The sequence below is a fragment of the Erithacus rubecula genome (genome assembly GCF_903797595.1).
Source record: "Erithacus rubecula genome assembly, chromosome: 9".
NCBI classification, from domain to species: domain Eukaryota; kingdom Metazoa; phylum Chordata; class Aves; order Passeriformes; family Muscicapidae; genus Erithacus; species Erithacus rubecula.
The window spans coordinates 5,835,538-5,857,388 of record NC_136660.1 but is presented as its reverse complement, the minus strand read 5'-3'; the positions used below and the strand labels follow the sequence as shown (position 1 = coordinate 5,857,388).

The 21,851-nt window shown below is 36.5% G+C and overlaps 1 protein-coding gene across 1 annotated transcript in view; it reads right to left on the bottom strand.

The window, feature by feature from the left end:
• RTKN2 (rhotekin 2) overlaps positions 1 to 21,851 on the bottom strand; it is a 33,081-nt gene that overhangs the window by 9,728 nt on the left and 1,502 nt on the right. Inside the window, 8 exon segments of the mRNA XM_079312724.1 lie at positions 5,158 to 5,289; positions 6,257 to 6,363; positions 7,868 to 7,962; positions 12,549 to 12,749; positions 13,864 to 13,981; positions 14,914 to 14,967; positions 18,512 to 18,570; positions 20,319 to 20,515. Of these exon segments, the coding sequence (XP_079168850.1) occupies positions 5,158 to 5,289; positions 6,257 to 6,363; positions 7,868 to 7,962; positions 12,549 to 12,749; positions 13,864 to 13,981; positions 14,914 to 14,967; positions 18,512 to 18,570; positions 20,319 to 20,515 (963 nt within the window).

Below are 21,851 nucleotides of genomic sequence, written 5' to 3'. Positions count from 1 at the left end.
TTACCTTCTTTGTTATGGCATTACTACAATAAAAAAAAACCCACTTGTCCCTAACTCGGTGATTTCTTGTGTGTGTAAAACACTAAAAGCTTTAATTCTAGCTAAAACACAACTAAAAGAACTCCAGAACACAACTGGTCAACACTGCTACTCATCACAACATGATGAGCAAATTAAAACAATTAACATCACTTTATTTACAGAAGTAAAGCAGAAGCCCTTTGCACATGCAACTTGACCTGACTGAACAAGTAGCAGCCACAGCAGCGTGCCACACAGGTATTCCTGGCATGGGCAGTGCCCAGGATTTGAAGGAAATCACAGCCAGGGCTGTGTTCCAACGTCTCCTGTCTGGATGGACAGTGAATCTGACTACAAAGGTGGTTCCTCAAAATACAGTGGGGTCAGAACAGCCAGTTCACTTTTGCTCAACTCAACCAAATGTCAAATATCTGCTAAAGACATTAAACATACACCTACAGAAATTAAGTTTATGCATGGGATCTCAAGGGGATAAGCCTAATTTCAATACTCAGAAAAAGAAAAGTTATTCTACAGACCATTCTCCAGATTTCAAATAGTTACTGAAGTAACTATTTTAAATACCAACAAATGCTTGTAGCATATCTGATGGATATGCTCATTTAAATTCTTCTGTCTAAAAATAGGAGATGAAGTAATTCATCCGTCAGTGGTCTATATCCCATTAACTCAGGTAACCATAGATACCAGCAAAAAAATGAAATCAAATAGATTAACATTTGACAGGTAAGAACTTCAAGCATACCATACACACAAGCATATTTAATGATGTTTGCTGCAGGTTTTATCCCACAACTGTGGTATTATTCAAAGGAGATAAATCCTCAAGCAACAGTCTATATCTGATACTTGAATATTTGAGCAGTTATACAAGATGGCATGACAGCAATGGGCTGATGAATTTGTCAAGCTTGGGTGAATTACACGACATGCTGAATTCCACTTAATAAAAACAAAACCCAAAGCAATAAAAAGTTATTAAAAATAAAACTAAAACAAAATAAGCAGAAAAAATACCCCCAAAAAACCTAACAAAAAGTGTTTTAATTTACCATGTTGCAATAATATCTTTCCCAGTCTTATAAAAAAAGTGAACCACCTCTGCTGTAGCAGTTGTAAAAATCAGAACAATTGGTGGATGGCAATAGGAAAACAATTGAATTCTGAACTCAAGTGACTCTTCTAAGGAAGCTGAAGCCATTTCTTATGAAAAGATTGTTTCTTGAAGATGGGGAAAGACTAAAAGGGAAAAATATATGGTAATTGTAAATACCAACCTTATTCTATATTTCTCCCCACAGATAAAATCTCTTTGTCTGATAATACCTCTCTGGAAAACTGTGCTGGTTTTGTATTAATTTATTTCTTGGTAAGGAAGGAAAGAAACCAGAAATAATTCCCTGTAAGGACTTTGGCAGCTTCCTTTAGACTTGACAAAAAACTAATCAGCGGCTGATTTTTAATATTGACACATTGTTACACCAATTAAAAAGTTAGATGCACCTTTTAGAACACACAAGTAAAGACAAAAAACCCTGCGAGTCCCTCTTTTGCTTCCAGCAAAGGCATCTATGCTAAACCAAGCAGATGCTGAAGTAGCTACAATTTCATGAGAAGTCTGAACAGAGAGAGAGAAGAGTGATGAACACCCTTTGCCCCCAGGGAAGAAGACCTCTGTTCCTAGAAATGATGTCAAAGACAGAGAACCTTTGTTTTGAACAGCTCATCCTTAAAATAGTACCCCATAAATTGACATGGCCCATAAGGGCAGCTGTGGGAAGGCTGTAAAAATGGGAGAGACCTTGTGATAGCAGATTTCTGGGTGGCTGCTATTCCTGAAAATTCAAAGTCAAGAGAAAACTGTTTTCTTGTGGCAAGTCTCCATAGCATGACAAGAGAGACTCCTCTCCCTAAGTGAACTGGACAAAGACTATTTTAGAGATTGTTTCTGTACATTGTCAGTGGGAAAGAAAAGAAGGTGTAGGGGGGAGGAGAAGTGTTCTGAAGGTTCAATTCTGATACTTTTTTTTTCTTTTAGTCCTGTTAATAAAGTTCTTCTCTATACCCTTTAAAGTTTGAGCCTGCTTTGCCTTCCTTCTAATCCTATCTCACAGCAGCAAATGAGTGAACAATTCTGGTGTGTACAGTGGCGATTTGGCCAGCACTAGATCCACCACATAAATTAGTGCATTGGCCAGGAAATCTCTAATTGTTGAACCACAACCACTACAAAATCTCATATTTTAAGCTAGAGATAGAGAGAACTTTTTTATTACTGAGATGCAACATTTTCCTGATAAGCCAGTTGCACTAAGAAATACTGGTTATAAAGACCATTTTAGGCCATCAAAACAAATTACAGTTCTTAAAAATATTGAATTACCTAGAGACCCAGTTCTGTGTATCCATTTTAAGATTAAGCAAATCAAATCACATATAACAAACTTCCTTCATGTTTAAAAAAGAAAACCAAACTGAAAATCAGTACAACACTGGAAACAAGTATAACCTATACATGCATTGGTTTCTGTTGTGATATTAATAATTTCCATGAAGTTTGTTTTAGGCAAGTAGGGAAAAATGGTTACATTTCAAACTATGGCTTCCAATTACATTAATGCAGAAGACCAAATTCAGTCTATCAGCTAATAATTTGTCCCTCCCTTGTTTTGTGAGCTTGTACTAATGTAACATCCTCATGGCCACTGGCTGATGCCCGAAAGGAAATCATGGCACTACAGTAATTTGAAGCAAGATCCCAGAATCCCTCAAGCTTCATGAACCCATGGCACAAAAGTTTTATAATCTATGAACCAAACACAGTAAATTATGTATTCCAAACACTGAGCAATTAACGTGAATTGCTGGCACATGCACCAATTTGCTAAGCTATTACATGTAGGCAAGGCCTTTATTTTTCATTACAAACTAAAGAAAACTCGAAAAAAATTCAGGAACTAGCCTATAAAGGATATTTCTTCAAATTGGATTCCAGTAAATTTTCTTTGCTACAGAAAATAACATTTCTCTTTTTCTACTTAGTTGTGCAATATAATGTGTTATAATCACATTTAGCTGGAACAATAACAGTAGCACTTGCATAATGGGAACTGCAGAACCATTCTTGCTCAAGAGCAGTAGCAGTGAAGTAATCTAAAGTTGAAGTAATGACTTTGTCAGTCTTAATGGCTTCTTCAAGTCTCAATTCAAAGGGAATGGGAAATACAGCTATCGTGTGAAGATTTTCCAGAGAATTTCTCATAAATCCAGATGATTTCACTACTTCTCAGAAAGTATATTTAAATTACATGTAAAGGATCAGCTTCACATTACAAATGAAAATGCCATATATGCAACCTGAAGAGATTTTAGTTAGAATGTCTAGAGTTGATGTCACTTTGAAATTGTTGTTTCTATAACAGCATGTAGCAGACAAGCCCATATGATTAGTCTGCTTTCATTTAATCTGTAAGAGTAATTTCATAACAAAGGAATCAAAAATATCAGGCATTAAATTATTTTCAAGAGAAACTATTTAAGTAGTAAAGGATCCAAATATGTTTTCAATTGCACTTTCTTTTTTGTCTTAATTTCAATTGAAGAAGAATTCACAGTCATTCTCCAGCAGCCTGACATTTTTGTAAAATGGTGTAAGAAACATAAATCATGTACCTTTTAAATGTTAACTTTAAGGATACTCTGCAAAAATAAGGACGGTCTCTCATCAAAGCTTATCAAGATGAATTTTAGGTTCTAAGTGTATTGATTACTCGAAGGAGCCAAATATGTTAGTATAAAATAGTTATTTTAAAAGGAAAAGTAAAATTAGGATTTAGACAAAAACAGAGAACTCCAAGGAAAGCTATGAGGCAGCCTGATGGATAATTAAAAAAATATTCCTGTCATGTTCTAGAATGACTTAGTCATTCTATAATTTACTAAAGTTTACCATTTCTTAACTGATACTGTGAGCAGCTGGAAAACAATTATGGCAGAGGCTGTCTGGTGAAATTGAAACTGACTGAAGAAGTAAACCTACTTAAATATATATCACAGTATAAATATTTATTTAATGTAAATGTATGAACAGTTAGAAGAAAAAATAAGACTAGAAAAGTAATTTTATTTAAGGAATCAATTTAAATCTTAGCAATTTAAAAAAAAACAACCCATCCTAACACAAACAGGTCACATTGTTATGACCCATTTAAATATTTGGATTCTATAGCAGTCTCACTCTGAACGAGAATGCAGTCATCTCTCCCAGGAACACTCAAGGCATCAAAAGCTGATTCTGCTGCTGTAAGAAGCATCCTTAGTCACCCCATGCCCCATCATGTACCACACAAGCATTTGTGCAGCCATGTAATGAGCTGGGTAAGGGAATTGATTAAAGGGAAACATAGTTGAAGCCAAGCCTCCTCCTGCCCTGCAGACAAACTAACTTTGACTCCCACAAGTTGCCTGTGCAACTGCTCCATCAGCTGCCCTGTGCCTGCCTGGCACAAGGCAGAGCAGCAGCTGAACAAGTGGCTGGGCCCCAAATGCAATAATGCCATCCTGGAGAACAGAGCTTCCAAAATTATTGTGCTCTGGACAAAACTAGCATTAAGAAAAGCAGCTTATTTTAAGGTACTAAAATATTTCAAAAATTTTTCCATTTCTCCTTCTACTTAAGACTGTGGCCAAATAACACATAACAACAAAAAAGCTTTTGCTGGAATTTCAATTTGCTGAGGACAAAAGTCTACCAGAGCATTGGTAAGGGACTGTAAGCAATACATTTCCAAGGGCTGTCTTACAGAACTGTCATATAAAAGGTTATTACTTTTCCTATAGAAAACCTCCCTCCTTTTTGCCTCTATGCTAACCAGTCTAATGCAATAGAAGGGATTTACATCCACAGCAAAGGCATGTTATGTTCCTGCTGCAGGACTGCAAATTCCACTGAAGTACATCCCACCTTCATTCTACCTACAAAGCACTCTGCACACCAGCAGCTTAGAGCCCAAATGACCACACATATTTCTTAAACCAAAAAGAACCCCACAATCATAAAATAAAATTTTCAGCCCCAACAAATGAAAAAAAAAATCCCCATACATCCAATTTTACCTTGTTGATGGAAACGGTCAATGCTGGCTCCACTTTAGCTTCAATTTCTTCTGGTGAGTAATAACAAAGGAGTTTGCCACCTCTCAGTATGCAATACAGCCTCCTCCAGCTTGTTAGACCTCCTACCATTTGCTAAGGGGGAGAAATAGTCACCCATGGTGTACCCATATGAGCCCTGAATGATCAAAACTTAGTCACAAAAAAATCATTCCTCCAACAAAGACCTTCAGTAACTGATTTCTGATATCAGTTAGCAGTACTTTAAATGTCTTCTGTGTTTTACAGTTTTTGCAGACTTGTCCCATGACACTAATGGTAGAGAATCTGCTCTTTCACACAGAATGAAATCTAGATTTGGTTTGGTGTCGAACGTAAAATAAGAAAGCACCTTTATTAGCTACAGCAATGGCACAATAATAAAAATAAAAAGAGTACTTCACTTTGGAAATACACAGTATATTCAACAAATGTCAACTAAAGACATTTGTCTAGAATTTGCACTTTCTCAAATGAATTTTCTGAACAGCTTTCATAAAACCATAAGAGTTTCAAAACCAGTTTAAAGCCTGTAATTCAGTACTCCTGAAAAATGACCCAGACTCTCTAGTCCTCCACTGTCACCTTCTCATATGCCTAGCTGTGCAACAAACTAAAACAGAGAAGTAAAGTGAATTCACATGAATAATTTCTGAAGGGATGAGTTTAAATATGGCTTGGTTCACCTGCTTTACCATGCTGTGATAGGAACTCTTGTGTCAGCACAACAAGGGGTATGTACAAGGATGAGAGTCACAGGACTATTAGGACTGATGCTGTAAAGTACCACTGCAAACCAACTCTGAAACAAGAGTTGTACTTGATCCTTACTAACAGTCTACATCATTCATGCCAAGGAAAGATTGATTTCTCCATGCTCAGCCACTGAAGGCACCTTTTATGAATGCAGCCATGGAGAGTTTCCCCTTTGCCCTAGGCAGAACAGGTAAAAACCAAGAGTTCTCAATACACCACTTCAGGTAAAAGTAAATGTTTTAACAATTGACTCTTAGTGACAGCTATTAACAGCCCAGGATGCAAACACAAGTAAGGTCCTTCTTACCTGCTGATTAAGAAATCCTGCCATCATATCCCTGGCCATGCAGGAGGGCTGGACAACTAAACGGCAACACATGTTTCCATATAGGGGTAGCCAAAAAGAGGATTCCTCTGGGGGAAAGAAAAAGGCAAAAGACAGACAAACACTCAGTTCTGAACAATTTCCCTAAACATACAGCTGAACTTTCTACATCTGTTTTTATATTGAGATCATGCATGTAAATAAGCATATTTTTGTATTTTAAGTAAATCCTGTAGGATTAGATTAAAACTGATTTTTAGCCTTCGGGAAATGATTTTTAATTGAAAAACAGTACTAAACTCCAAAATAATTTCAGGTGAAAGTGGCAATATCATTCTGCAAAAATGAGTTGCTCTTACATAAAATGTAACTCATTTCAGAGCTATGAACTCTTTGAAAGGTAAGTACACCAGCCCTCTCATCTAGTTTGATCCCTGAGCCCATCCCATTGTGGCACACAGCTACATTTATACATGAGTACTTTGCTTCAGATTGTTTTAGGAAGGCTTGGAATTTGTACCTACTTTTGCCTTCAGCACTGGAAGAGCATTTAGGGTTCTAAGGAGTTTCTAATGAATTGGAATCGCTCAGCTCTGCCATGCAATAGGCTCTCTCTTCTGTAATTACAAGTGGTAATACAATGGTCCATTAATGTGACTCTGTCTTTGGTCAAGGTTCAGAAGTGCTTGTAATGAATCAAAATACCCAGGTATGTCCTTTCTCACCAGACTAAATTATGTAAATGTCAGAAAAAGGAACTTTAAGAAGAAAGAATATTAAGTACTAATAAGGAAAGGCTTACAAATATTGAAGGTATTCAGAATTATTCATCCAACATTTCAAGAAGTAAATGCCCCATAAATCTTCAGATCTGTACTTATTCAAAATTAGTGAAACATGAAGAAGGAAATTCCCTTTGAGGTCAAGTTCACTCCAGTAAATGATTTACGTTCCCAGAAGCAACAGTGAAAGTCCCATGCTTTAAGTTAACAGTCAGAGGACAGCTCGTGGGAGGGGCTATCCTTGCAGAAAATAATGGACGAAGTACCAGAAAGTGAAAATACCACCATCAGTTGCAGCATAATCAGTCCCACAGTGTCAGTATCCAGGCTGACTGCTCCTAGCTTGTGCTGCCCCAGAGCTGAAGGACAGCAGCCAGCACAGACTGCAAGCACACACACCTAAGTCCTGCACTAGATCTGGGCCTCAAACAATCTTGCCAAACTGAAGGAATTTTTCTTGCTTCCTTCTGACTATAGAGGAACAAGCTGTTCTTCATTCTGATATCCTTCCCTGGTTGTGAAGAAGGGGAAATAATTTGTATATAACTACAACTCGCATAAGACAGAGATGCAAATGACAGAAGAAACTCCCAAAATAATTAAATTTTCATCTGGACTTGAAATTTTACTCAAGTTATAGTTTATTCAGCTGTGTACAGATGCCTGGTTTAGAGCCGCTAAATATTTTATTAAAGTTGTTCTGTATTGAGTATCAAGAAAAATAATCTCTTTAAACTCTTTAGTTTACAAGAGTTTAATGCAAAATGTTATTGGTTTTTTATTTCCTTAAATTGATACCATATGTACTTACCATTTCCTGTAATGGTAAGGTTGTGGGTCCTGAAATTGTCCTCAGCACTTTCCAGCCCCAAAGTGGTGTATGCTAGCAAACTGTACTTTGCTCCACTAAATGTGAAAGAAAAGGCACATTCAGGACACTTCTGCTTCATGCTGTTCACACAGTAATTAAAGGGAGTCTAGACACACCTGAGAGACCACATTTGGGTACAAGGAAACACCAAGGTGCACAGCAGTCCCTGTCAGTGACCACAGATGGCCACCTCCAACCTCTTCCCACACAACTTCTGTACCTCTGGCTCTCCTTGCAAACAACCACTGCTCCATAGTCCGTTCCTCTCCTTCCTAGATCCTTATCTCCTGCCTCCATGTGTGTACCTCCCACCCCACAACTTCCATGCCATCATTCATTGCAACACTTTCTGTTGCCTCCTCTCTGGGGAGCTGCTGGCCAGGAGATTTCTCATGTGGTCACTGCCTACAAGCTGGGCTTGTGCTTCCTCAAGAGCCAGCAGCAGCCAAACACAGGCATAAAGGCTGTGCTATCCAAACCCTCCACTCTCTGGATGCTCAAAGCACCTCTCTCCTCTACTCAGACACCAAGTCAATAGTTTTACAGCTTTTATTCCTAGGCCTAAAGCAATTAGATTTGGTAAGAGGTTAAAAAAAATCCTGAAGTTAATAGAACAACTGATGACAAACTTTATCTGAAAATACAGGTTAAAAATTAAAAGGCATTATACTGCTTCTCCATGGTGCTCTGCTTTCTGCTTTGCCTATGCAGACTACACTTTACAAACCAGTTGCTTATATATATATATAATAGAATCTAATAGATTGATTTTTCACAGGCAGAAATCTGTACAGAAATCCTATGGTCAGTTTTGTAGCAGAAAGGATTTTTTTTCAATTACTGGACTCAGAGGTTTCAGAATCTTTTATCTTAGTTTTGTATTTTGCCTAGGGGGAAAAAAGTATCACTCTTGCAATTCAGCACAGTGCAATTGTGGAATGTGATTCTTGGAATAAACTGGTACAAATTTAGTACATTTAATGTTTTCTCTAAAATACTCATCAGACCAAGTAACAGATTTACAGTCCAGCAATGCAGTAAGAATTCCACCTGGCTAATGGCAGTTAGAACAAAGTTCACAAGAAAACAAACCCCTCCAAATCACTGACTACTCTCCCTAACAGAATCTAGCATAAGATCCTTAAAATATCCTCAGTAGAACATAAGAAAGCTTAGTTGTGTAAAAGCTGAAAAGACAGTGTTGAGCTAAGATCACAAAGAATAGTTTTCCATCTTGAGTGTTTTTAAAATTTCATTTTTCTTACTAGCACAGTGGGAACATACAGTTTTCAGACCTTTGGTTCTTCAGATAAACAAGGAGAATATCTACCTCTCTCTAACCCTAATGAAAGGAGGAAAAGTAGGAAGTTTAGAGGGAAGTCTGCTGCATATGTCTCCAGGGAACAAAGACAAAAATACAATATAGGCATCCTGGGTGAAAAACCACAGCTATGAAGCATTTCAAGAGGGCAATCTGAACAAAAACTCATCAGCATTTGTGTATATTTCCTGCTAAACTGTTCCTAACAAAAGATTCTCCACTGATTATGTTTGACCATGCAGTTGAGCAATGCATTACCATTCTGTTTAAACTGTACCAAAAAGTTCAGTTTCTTCTCACAGATAAAACTGCTGTGCTGATTCTAAACTTACTTTTTTTTCCCTAAAGTGTGACTAATTACCACAACATCCTTGCCAAAAAAAAAGCTATTTCACTTTTAAAATATGCTTCACAATAACATTTTCATTCCAAAATACAAGTCATTCCTTTAAGGCAGCTGCAGTATAATTTAGAAAAAAATTATCTACAGATATTTTTTAAGATTCAACTGTCTGATCAGGATTATTGACTTTGTTTTTCCTTTGCATTTCAGAGAATTAGCTAACTGCCTCAAATGGCAGTTTCTTTGTATAACAAAGAATAATCTGCCTGCTGCATCTTATTCAGTACTTTGCATATCTGTAGTATTTTTCCATATAACAACTTCATTAAAAAAAAAAAAAAACACCAAACCAACAGCTCATCTCCACAACATGTCTGTGGCAAAGACTCATTGTTAGATCTGTTTACTGATCAAGAGACAGAGGCACTGAAGTTTCCACACAGACCCAGTTGTAACTATAACACTCTATCAATGTATGCTAATTAAGACATCTTCAGTTCCAGAATCTGTTCCTGAATATTAAACCCAATGTTAGAAATCCCAGTCTTAGTTTGTTCATTCAATGTGAGTAAAGGAGTAAGTGGAAGACTTGTGAGGAAAAAAAAAAAAAAAATTTAATATGTTGACCTTTCAATCAGATCTTAAATAATAGAGGGTAAAACCAAATAGAACCTTCAGGTGCTAACAAGTGCCCAGCCATAAAAGTGAGGCCACCAGATTAGACTGTGAACTTCCAGCAAAATAACACTGGGGATTTGCCAAATCAAATATAGGACACTGAAACTGCTTCACCTTCAGCCCAGTGTAGGACAGTACATCAAACAACAACCAGCATGTGTAGGCCAGTTCTGCAAATGAATAAACAGGTACTTGAGGGAGACTCCCCAGGGATTTATTTAAAGAGCAACCCAGATACACTGGAATTTAGTAGTAAAACTGCACTGAAATTTTTTTCTTCTATGAAAAATGTAAAAAGGAAATAAATAATATTTAAGCTAAAATTGAAAAACTAAGCAGGCAAAAGACTGCATAGAAACTAAATGAGGGGTAATTAAGAGACAATATCAGTATAATTTAAATAACCAGCTTAAGAAACTAATCAAGCCCTTTGTCACTAAGCTTTTTCAAGAAGTTCCAAGTCTGGCAATTTCCTCACTAACCAGAGAGATTTCTAAGCCAAGAACTTTGAAACAGAGGTATCACAGAGGTTTTGGAAAATGGAGAATTTCACTTGTGTGCACTGAAAAGAAAAAGGCTTGTACAAATGAAATCTACAGAGAAAAGGTGTTCGCATAATATAGAAAGTTCACTTTCTGGTTGTAGTTTAATTTCTCCTGTTGGACTGGTAAAACCCTCTGGGAATACTTTAAAGATCCCTTGAAATCTTGCAGTCTCTTCCCTCTTATAAGAGCTACATACTAAGGTCTAACTAATATAAATCCAAGGGGGAACATATAAAAAAAACCTGACAACTTATTTTCTGCCTAAAAGAATCCATTTCTTTCCAAACAACTATTTTACTCACCCAGTAATGCCATCATTTAACACTTCATTGTTCATTTAATTGTGTTAAGAATGTAGTAGTCACTGTTAGATGATTATCTACAGTGGAAACAACAAACTTCCAAGATGGAAGGAAGGAAAATTCAATTGAAAAAACAAAAGCAAAACCCAAGAGAGGAGGCAGCTGTTTAAATTGTCTACTGGTGCTTCTCCCTTGAAAGACAGGCAATCTAAATTGAAGCAAAGAAGCCAGTGGTTATGTCTGATTCAAACTGTGTCTAATGATAGTATCTCATGGCCCAGCTGAAGCTGCTGGAAAGCACAGCCACCTGACATGTTGCAGACTGAAAAATACATTGTCATTAGGCGGAATCCATTGGAAAGTTAGTGATCAAATTCGTTTTGCTCTGTGGATAAGATTTCTTGGATGTCTATCTTTGAGCTAAACAGTAAAATCAGTTTACAGTTATATCAGTTCAACAAAGATAGAATATGCTTGAATGTTTCCCTTTAAAATTCCAGCAAATAGATATATGAAGCTAGATTAAGACTAGACTCAACAACTACCAAGAATCAAACATTGATTTTTACTGTCAGCTGCCAAAAAAAGGAATTCCTTGAGAAAACTGATTTCTAAAAAATATAAATAAATAAAATAAACCAATGCTATTAATATTTGCAAATTAGGTATTTGGCCCGCTTAAATCCCAATTAAATTTAAGTAGCTGGAAAATATTAGTAGGCAGTTAATTTTTAAAAGGAAACAGGTTAGTTGTTTGGAAAAGCACTTATGCCTATGAACACTAAAAACCAGTAAGTTATTTTAAAATGTTACGTGCTAAAGTCAATTCAGAAATGTCAATTCCCCTGTTAAGTAGCCTGTAACCATAAAGTGCCTTTGGCAGTGCAGAGTTTTACTGAAAAGCTGGCAAGTGGAATTAGGGAAGAGGGTACAGGAGTGGTTTCTCTTGCCTACATACACACCTTTTCCTATTTCACACAACTTGTAATTTTTACACATATCTACCTGTCAAGTATGAACAACACTGGCTAGGTGCAAAAAATAGTATAGGGGAGGAAGTAAATGGGGAAGGGGTAGGAGGAGAGGTAGATGGACAGAAACCTTACAAACCTGACTTCTAGAGATCAAACTAAAAATATTACGGAGTTTGCAAAGAACAGTGGATTTACCAGCTGGCTGGCTGTGGAGCACAAAGATAAAGGCTGCTTGTGTGTTTCACAATCAGAACCAGGTCCCAAGGCTCAGCAACACGGCTGGAATTCACACCTACTTGCTCATTTCCTATTTAAAATGTAAGCTTTTTTCCACTTGGGCAAGTAGAGAAAAAAGAAAAAACACAGTTTCTTGGCAGTTTGCCAAAAATTTACAATTATATTTGGCCTATTTCTATTTTAAAAGCTATAAAACCAGAACATCAATATATGTGGCTTACTGGATGACTGGGTCAGCAGGCAAAAGGGGTTCAGTGCTGTCTTCATCCAGAGCAACTTTGAGTTTCTTCCCTGTAGCTTTGCTGAGGGACGTTTTAAGTTTCTTTGCCAGTTTCTTAGGAGTGTTTGTTATATATAAAGACTCCTCTGTACAGCAGCTATACAATTCAACCTTCACCTGGAAATCTGGGCTTGCTTCATCACTGGAGTGGGGGAGGAGAAAATTTCAGAGCATTTGTTAATAAACTGTGTATGGAGCCAAGGAATGCTGCTGCTACTTTATAGATTAAAAAATGTATTTCTAATCAAGTGAAGTATGCCATAAAATTCAGGCACAGATATACATTAATATGGAATTAAGGTCTAGAGTACTCAGCAGTAACTCAGCATTCAGGTCATGAGATGGATAATTGCAGTATAAACAATTACAAACAGGAAATTCAACATTTAGGTTAAAAATGGAAAAAAACCACACACGTTATGGAAATACACAGGCAAGACATTTAAACACACTTAAATCTGCCCTCTACTGTTACTGTTAGAAAAGTCACATGATTGAAAACCTATCCCTGCCTATGGTCCTAAAGCAGATTGAACTGGTTTAAAGATATCTTAGCTGCACCCCATTCCCTTCAAATTACTGGAAAAAAATGCTATCTCATAAAATCTGTCATTTACAACTTAACTACCTACTGCTGCATCCTCTGGTTTGATTTAAACTCAGTTTTCAGGATCTTGATTTAAAGCTTTTGGTAGTTCTAGTTTTCCAGTCAGTCTTCCTCAGGAGATAGACTCTAAATTGTTGACATAAAAGATAAAGGCAGGGAGTGGAGTCAAGCACAAGCTCAGGTAGGTGTAACAGACATGAGGTGTTACACGAGGAAAGAAACTGTAACCTCCTGGACAGGATAACAATGAAACACTGGGTGCAACATTTACACCTATATTATCACAATGCTTTTGGGTTTTAGCATTAATTTAATGCTGTCCTTGAGATGCAAGTTTGTTTACCTCTTTATATAAAAAGAAAAATGCTTCAGCAGGGCAAAAATAAAAAGAAGTACAGATCAACTGGCACATCTATGACCAGCATAATTTTGTACACAAAACCCAGTCTTTTTGTACACAAAAACTCAATCTTTTTGTACACAAAAAACATCCAGAGATGGGGATCCTCCACCTTCTAAAATGAACAGAGCCTCTACTGATTCCCTTGCTCACAGCAAAACCTCAGCCAATCTTATTCATAATCACATCCACCTGCAAAAGAAAACAGCAATATTTGTACTTCATTCAATAGAAGTAAGTTATACTCACAATATGATCACATTTTCAAAACAGATATCTGTTATTGCTTCATCCACAATAGTCACCTCAGTATCAAAAATCTCAGCTCCGATTCTGAACAAACAAAACACTGCATAGCGCTGTGATTCTGGAGAAAGGAAGAGAAAGCTTTTAGATTTATTTTATTATTTTATTACATTGAACATCACAATACTAAACACTGCCAGTAAACAAAACTATACAAAATGGCAATTCAGACCTCTAAGGAATTGCTCTCAAATTCTTCCCACCAGAAATTTTCATCATAGGATTTTATGACAATTGACCTATCAAAGCTGCTGTATAGGTAGAACATAAACAAAAGGAAAAAAATGCCTACCTCTATTAGGAGAAGAAAAAAAAGTCAAGCAATCAGGAATAGTGTCTGCTAGCAACTTCAAAAACATTAGTAAAAATGTAATTTTGTTTACTAAAATTGACTTTGCATAAAAAAATAACATTTGATCCAAAGTCTGTATCATTTTATGAAAGTGCTACATAGGATTAGACTATTTTGCCATGTTTTGCATCTCTGACCCTATTGAAAATCAAAGTGAAATCAATGCCAGGTGACAGCTGGAACAGATTTAGGAGTAATCTCCATGACACAGCAAAATGCATGCACTTGAAGGCTATCCAATAATACTCTCAACACCAACAGTCAACTTACATTTAAATTTCTCATTGGAAACAGCCTCTAATATACTCTCTCAAGTGCAGACAAGATATAGAACAATGTGTTTAATCTGAAGTTTCTCAGTTAACCATGTAATGCAACATTTTTCTGTTGCTTCCTCTGGAATTCTTCCTCGGATGGATTCTTTAGAGAGAGTAGGGTTTAAATACAGAACAACAGGACTTTGAACTAACTCACCTTGCTACAACCAGCAACTTCAAATTACTAGCATTTACACAACAAAGAATAAAATAGGAATTTAATGAAAGGTCAAAAAAGGGGTTGAAATGAGTATGAACTTCCTCATTCAGCTTAAATTTACAGGCATGAGCAAATGCTTATCAGAGTAATTCATTACATCTTACTTTCTTTTTTGCTGAAGTGGTCAGAGCCTTTCCACATTAATGGTATTCGAATATCTAAAGAGGGAAAAAAGGTTATAGTCAATATGGTAGATCTGTGATCAGAAAAATTTACAAAAAGCATGTTGTTCCTTTTTCTGATGTTCTGGTGGTAACAGGGCCTTCCACACAAAGAACAGAATAACTATTCCAAGTTTGTTATCCAGATTAAAAAAAAAATCCAATAATTAGTTCAATTCGAAGCATCATTTCTGTTTATGCTAGAATAAACAATATTTTAAATCTCATTTGAAAGTACCTGAAATAACATTTCAGAGAAGCTGTGTAACATAGTTCTGAGGGGTATTCTCTGAGCCCATTATTATGCATAGATGTAAACCAGAATCCTGCTTGCCTAGTGCTGAAAACCACTCATCCCACTGCAAGAGGAAAACTTTCCTCTTTTTTAATGAAAAGACTGGGATACTTATACTGCAAAACCACTTCAGTCTTGTTTTGCTAACCACAGAAAAAATAAGACTTGTAATCACATTCCCAGTGAGAATTGTCGTAGTCAGCATAAAGAATTTAGAAATCTTTTTTCTTTTAACTCCAAAATAACCATCTACTTCAGAATCATAGTAGAGAGGCAATTACAAAACCATTATTTTAAATCATGTCTGTCATTTTAATATTAGGAAAGTGTTTTCTTCACTAAATTTTCCATTTTATCTATTAAACTCAACACAGTACTAAGTGACATTTTTCTCCAGCTGCAAGGACATAGGTAAGACAAGGTTTTTTATTAGCCCCCTGTTAAAAAACAAATGCTGTGAGGGTTTTACAAATCCAAACCTGGTTCCTGAAGTACAAGGGTGCTGTTTAAAAGTATATGCAATATATTAAGTGACACATGATGGCAGCAGTGAACAGCATGAGCCCAGTTGTCTTGTGACAAAAATCTTCAATATTGTTATAAAGAAGCATTGCTGACTCCAGTGTTGTCTTCATGTGAGGCTGATGGAAAAATCCACATTCGTTATGCTAAGATGCAAAATGCCGCAGGTATTTTGGCATCAGATTGTCATGTATTCCCACAGGGGTTTGCCCACAAAACTTGTTGATTTGAGGGAAATCACATATAGTCACTGTCTCAAAAGTTAAATGAAAAATTCAAATGTCAGTTAGTTTTTATTATGAGACCTCATAAGAGCTATTTCAATATTAAAACTTTCAAATTCATCTGTTTTTAAGTGTCCATAAAAACGAATGAACTTTCAAGTGAACAGCCAGCATACAGCTTTAGACTTCTAACTTCCTAAAAAAATCAATACATCACCATGTTCTGAAACTGTCTTTCACTTCTAAAGATGCATTTGCATAGCAAGCATTTCTAAAAATAGGGGGTTTTAAATAAGGAGAAATAGTTTCATTAAAATCATTACTCAAGTCTCCCTCAAACTTATAAAATATATATATGTATTAATCTTTGTCAGAGACAAAGCACAGAACATTTCTTTCCTAAAAATGCAAAGGTCTAAAATCCACATTCATATGTGAAAACAAATAAAAGCTTCTTCTATGTTTAACCATAGCAAACTCTGAATGACCATTTTAATGCGCTCAATAGACCTTGTTAGCAATTAGAGTACTAGATTAAAGATTACTTCTGTATGTCACTTTCAATATCTTGCTAGCTGAAAAATTTACACCTTGGTCAGAAAATTGTCAGGGTATAGACAATCAATCCTGGAACAAGTTTAACCTGTTACTTGTAAATCAGCTTTCAATTCATTCTTGGATTGAAAGAGCTGTCATTTATCAAAACCAAAGATCAACTTTCGCACACCTTAATTTCAGTTACCATTAGCTGTAAATCTGTGTGGATGCAAACTGGATACATTCAAAGACTACAGCTAATCAAATTTTAACCCAATGGTTCCTTTATAAAATTACTTTAAATTATGATTATGCTGTTTAATCAACATTTGAGGTATTGTCTTCTGACAAAAAAAAATTGATTGGTACAATAACAAAAATTACATAATTTATTCAAAAATACGGGGAATAAGTAAAAATTATAGAAGTGTGAAAAACTGTGGATTAAGGAATGCACTTCCCACACAGTACCTGACATAGCTGCTTTCTGTAGGAGCATATTCCTCAGTAGTCCTGCATAGCTCTTCCTTAACTTTTGCAATTGATCCCAATTGTCCTGTTTTATTGGTAATTGTCATCTGGCATGTACCTACTATGACATGCTAATAAATTTGTAAGTGGATGGATTACTGAGGGTAGAAAATCAAGAGGTAATAACAGGTGACCTATAGAAAGAATAAATCAGCAAGAGACCAAGAACAATGTTCAGGTTTTTCTGCTGTAAACTGGACTTGGCCAGGCTTCCTGACATGAGGATCTGAAGAGGGGCAAGGCATGGCAGCACCCAGCACTTCCAGGCTGGACTGCACAGTGAGGCATTGGTTCTCCCTCCTCCTCACAACAATCTGTGTCACACTTCTGAGGACATAACCTCCAGTTTTGAGAGCCACTGTGTTAGTAACAGGGCATAATCATTAACAGACGGCACCAAATACAAAGTGGTGTATTTCACCCTTCCACAGTTTATTTCATCAAAAGAAACAAGCTAAATCTTTCATATCCCAAACAAGTTTTTCATACTAAAAACAGAGTTCTTAAAAAAATTCTGATTTTCTAAAGATAGAAGTACATTATATGACCCAGAAGTCTTCACTACAGATAGCTCTCCAAATTTGAAGAAAGGTGCAACCGCAGCACAGACAGGCAAACAGATGCTTTCATTCAACCACCATAAGGAGGAAAAACAGATACCCATTCTGCAAGCAGCTGTGCTGGCAAAAAGCATTATTGAACCATGTGATCATCACTTTTCTTCTACTTGAAGTTACCTCGCTTAAAGATATATCAAAATATGCAGAATTAACTGAAACAGTTTCAGTAGTGAGCTGTTCTGCACTATCTTATTCTTAATGAAGCAGGTCAAGGAGCACAAACAGATCTGTTAGCAAAGCTGGCAGAAGAGCCACAGGACTGCTGAATGTAGTAACATCCACTGTTGTCACAGGCAAACCAAACAATAAATCCACAGTGCTGAAGTTTGAGAACAGACTAGAAAACAGCCCACTGGAAATGGGCTTAAATATCCTTGTTACTAACCTGCATTGAAGCCATACCATATACCTTTGCTGCAGTAATGTAATGTGCATTGTCTAAATAACATTTGCATACTAGTTATAATTCTGCTCTCAATTTGTTAGACATGCCCTGTACTATTGCTTCAAAGTCTGCCATTGTGGGGAGAAAAAAAGTTTTCAGCACACTCACACTTATTTAGCTTTGAAATGCATTCAAGTAGCAAACAGAAAAGAAATATTTCCCACTGTGGAATGCTCTGTGAGTAAAATGGAAATAAAAGGTAGGATCTTCAAAAGCCCACATGTAACTTAAGCACAAGTCCCCTTGCAGCATTAGAGGATTGATGCCTCTGAACCACATAAACACATTAAAAATACAGGGTTTTTGTATAGTTTGTATTACAAGACACTGTCCAGCTAATTAGTTTCTATAATTAAATTACTCTTACCTGATATAGCAACCTTTGCTCTGCATGCCGTCCGGCCTTTTGTCCCATTTTCTGAAGACCTCCAAAGAAAAAGAAAAGAAAAATTATATTTGAGATCTGTGCATTTAGATATAACTCAACCCTTTAAACACTAATAAATGTCAGGATTTTCATATTGTAGCTCATTTCAAATGAGCTTTTCTTCAAAGTTAATTTTGGTATCTCTGGTTTAAGACATGAGTCATTAATTTCTTAAGCATAATCTGGAAGGAAGTTACACCACCATTTTTTAAAATTCCCTAGAGGACTTTACTCCAAAGCATATGTAACCTGAGTACTAAAAGACAAGTAGCTTCATCTTCCTTGTCTTTTCCAGCTGCAACAGGATCAAATACATTACCAATTTTTCCCTTCTGTACATGACAATGAATATGTAACCTAATTTATTGGTTCTATTATTGTTTAAAGAATTGCCTCCTCCCCTATAAATGAAATTAAAATTTCTAGCTGCTACCAGTATCATGACTTTCAGAGGCATTTAGTATATCTTCAGAACTCACAGATGACAGACCCTAGAAAACCTAGAAAACCTAGAATTTTCTCTCTCTGCCACGATTAAGCTTAAACAAATTCCAGTCTGAAGCAAACATCAAAAGAACTCCAAATAGACTATCAACTACTAAGGACACAATTGAAATGATAGAGAAATAACTCTGTAGCATGCATCTCTTCTAATGACATCTCAAGATCCCTGAATACAGAAATCCAAGCAATGCATGGCAGTCACAAATCAAGTATACAATACAACTGTTCTGGACATGTCCCATCACCATTCTGTGCTCACTCACATCAAAGAAAAGGAGTTGAGTAAATCAGCCCATATACACACTTGATATTATTCCACCACTATAAACATTAAAAGATGAATCACTACAAAATTCCTTGTTGTTTTGGGAAAAACAACATAAATGCAATAAGTACAGAATATCACATGTATTTTATGCTAGTTTTCAAAATCAGCTTCAGAATAGTGGAAAATGTTGCTGTTTCCTCCAGCACATTTCTCCTATAAGGCAACTTGTCTGAAACCAAAAAGTAGTGGAACTGTTCCTACAGATACAATTAACCGGAGCCAAGCACTTTCTCAAAGAGTTGATATGCTAAACTGCAACATAATATTTCATTGAATTACTAACCTGAGAGAAATTGTGTTTCTGCACCACGATTCTCAACATTGCACCCCAAATGAATTCCATTTAGACCAAAAATTTGTAACATTATTCAAATAAAACACACATGCTTTAACTCCTTCAAGAGTTATAATGTGAGAATGTTTTCGACTACTTTTCTTCCCATTGAGTTTCCATTTATCACTTTGCTGTAGTTAACACAAGAGACCAGCAGAGGGTAGTAATTAACCACGATGGGGCCATTATTAAAGGACCCTCGATAACAATAGAAAGAATGAAAAATACAAATAGCTGTGTTCTGACTTGGATAGCTTTGTTTTGTCCCATCAGACTTGGCTACGTACCTTTTTATATGATAAGGGTAAACAAGAAAATATGTCCTTTATGTAACTTGATACTAAATTAGAGTTTAATGTCAAAACCAAAATCTACCCAGGAAAATCTTACTTGTATTTAATTTTCTAAAGCAAAAAGAAGATAAATGGAATTATTTTATAAAGTAATACTTGAAGGCAGCATTAATTTATGTTTAAGAAATAAGGAAGGATTTAAATCCACATTCCTAGACAGACTGCTAAAAATTCACGTAAGTAAGTGCCTGCTTCATGCTGGTCCTTTGAAGCTGAGCTGTTACTCACTGCTCCTCGGTGCTGCCCGGGCTGGGCTCCTTTCTGGCCCGCAGCTCCGCCCTGTAGGCGCGGATGCGAGCATTGCAAACCATCAGGCTCTTCACTGCGCGCACAAGCTGCTCCTTCTGCGTGCTCACTGCCAGCAGTTTGCAGATGCCTTCTCGCATGCGGACCTCAAAGTGAAGCTTCTCGTGGGTGTCACATTCCTAGATATGTAAAAAACACCAAAGGATTGTAGCTGGGATAGAGAATTCTAGGTTTTAATTATGCACAGCTATTGCAATAGTTATTGAATGTAGAATGGTAGTTCTCCAGGAACAAATGAGTAAAACATGGGACAAAACAGATTTACTATATCCATTATACATGCAAATTCCAAACCATAATTAACTCACTGTTCCGTCTGAAAGTTACTAAAAATTTGTGTACCTCCATGTGTCATTCATAGAATAATAACATATGGTCCTAGAGAGGGATAACTGAACAAAGCTTATAAATTAACAACCCACTTTTCACAGTGATGATCGCCCTACTAAAATAAACTTTAAACTGAACAAAATGGCTAAATATTTTAAATCAGAAACTCAATCTCAGCATCTGTTTGCCTGTCTTTAAAAAAGTGAAGAAAACCTGTTTTTTTAACTTCTGGTTGATAAGAAATTCAGGTAACACCAGATGCAACCCAACTCAACTGCATCAGGCCATGAACTGAAAAGTGAAACAGCTGTAGTGGCTTCAAGACTATATGGGCACCATTGTCAGGCACACTTTTCATTCAAACTGTGAAGTAAACTAAACATGACTGGCAAGTCACCAGAATTCACCATTGCTCTGTTTTGAAGGAGTGTTTTTTTTTTAAGGTTTTATAAAAACTGCTGGGAAGTCAAATTCTTCCTGCCTACTTTCACAGAAAACACTTATAAATGTGCATTATTCCTCACTTGCGACTTCAAGGAGGTCAATCCACACCAGGCCAGATAATAATAAAGGTGATGGATCACAAACTGCTGTCTCCCAAAGGAGACAAACCAAGTATTTCTGACGTGAATAATAGAGTGAATAACTGAATGTTGTCATGGTATTGCATGGCTGCGTTGCAAATACTTTGCAGGTCAGTGAACAGTGATGCTTTCTCATTACTAAGCAAGAGTGCCCCACTATCTCTGGAATTAACAAGCTCATGGATGGTTGGTGGTAAATAGCTCCCAAAGCTCACATCAGAGATATTTTCCATAGAAGTTCTGCTGGTATTCTCTATAGCTGGTATATGAAGGCCTGGGATACCGTATGACACTATAGACTATCCCATTTTTAACCCTCACAGGTTTGCTTTTCAAAGTTTCAATCACAGTGAGAAGGGGATAAAGCAGGGCAATAACATCTCTGCATTCTCAGCAACTGCATCTTTATTCTCACTCTTTCGAAAAAAGAAAAAAGAACTTTCATCCTTCTTTTCTTCTGAGTCAGATTTTACATGGCTATGAAAACATAAGCAAGGCCCACATCTGTCGCTAAGAAATAATTACTTATTCTCTGAGACAA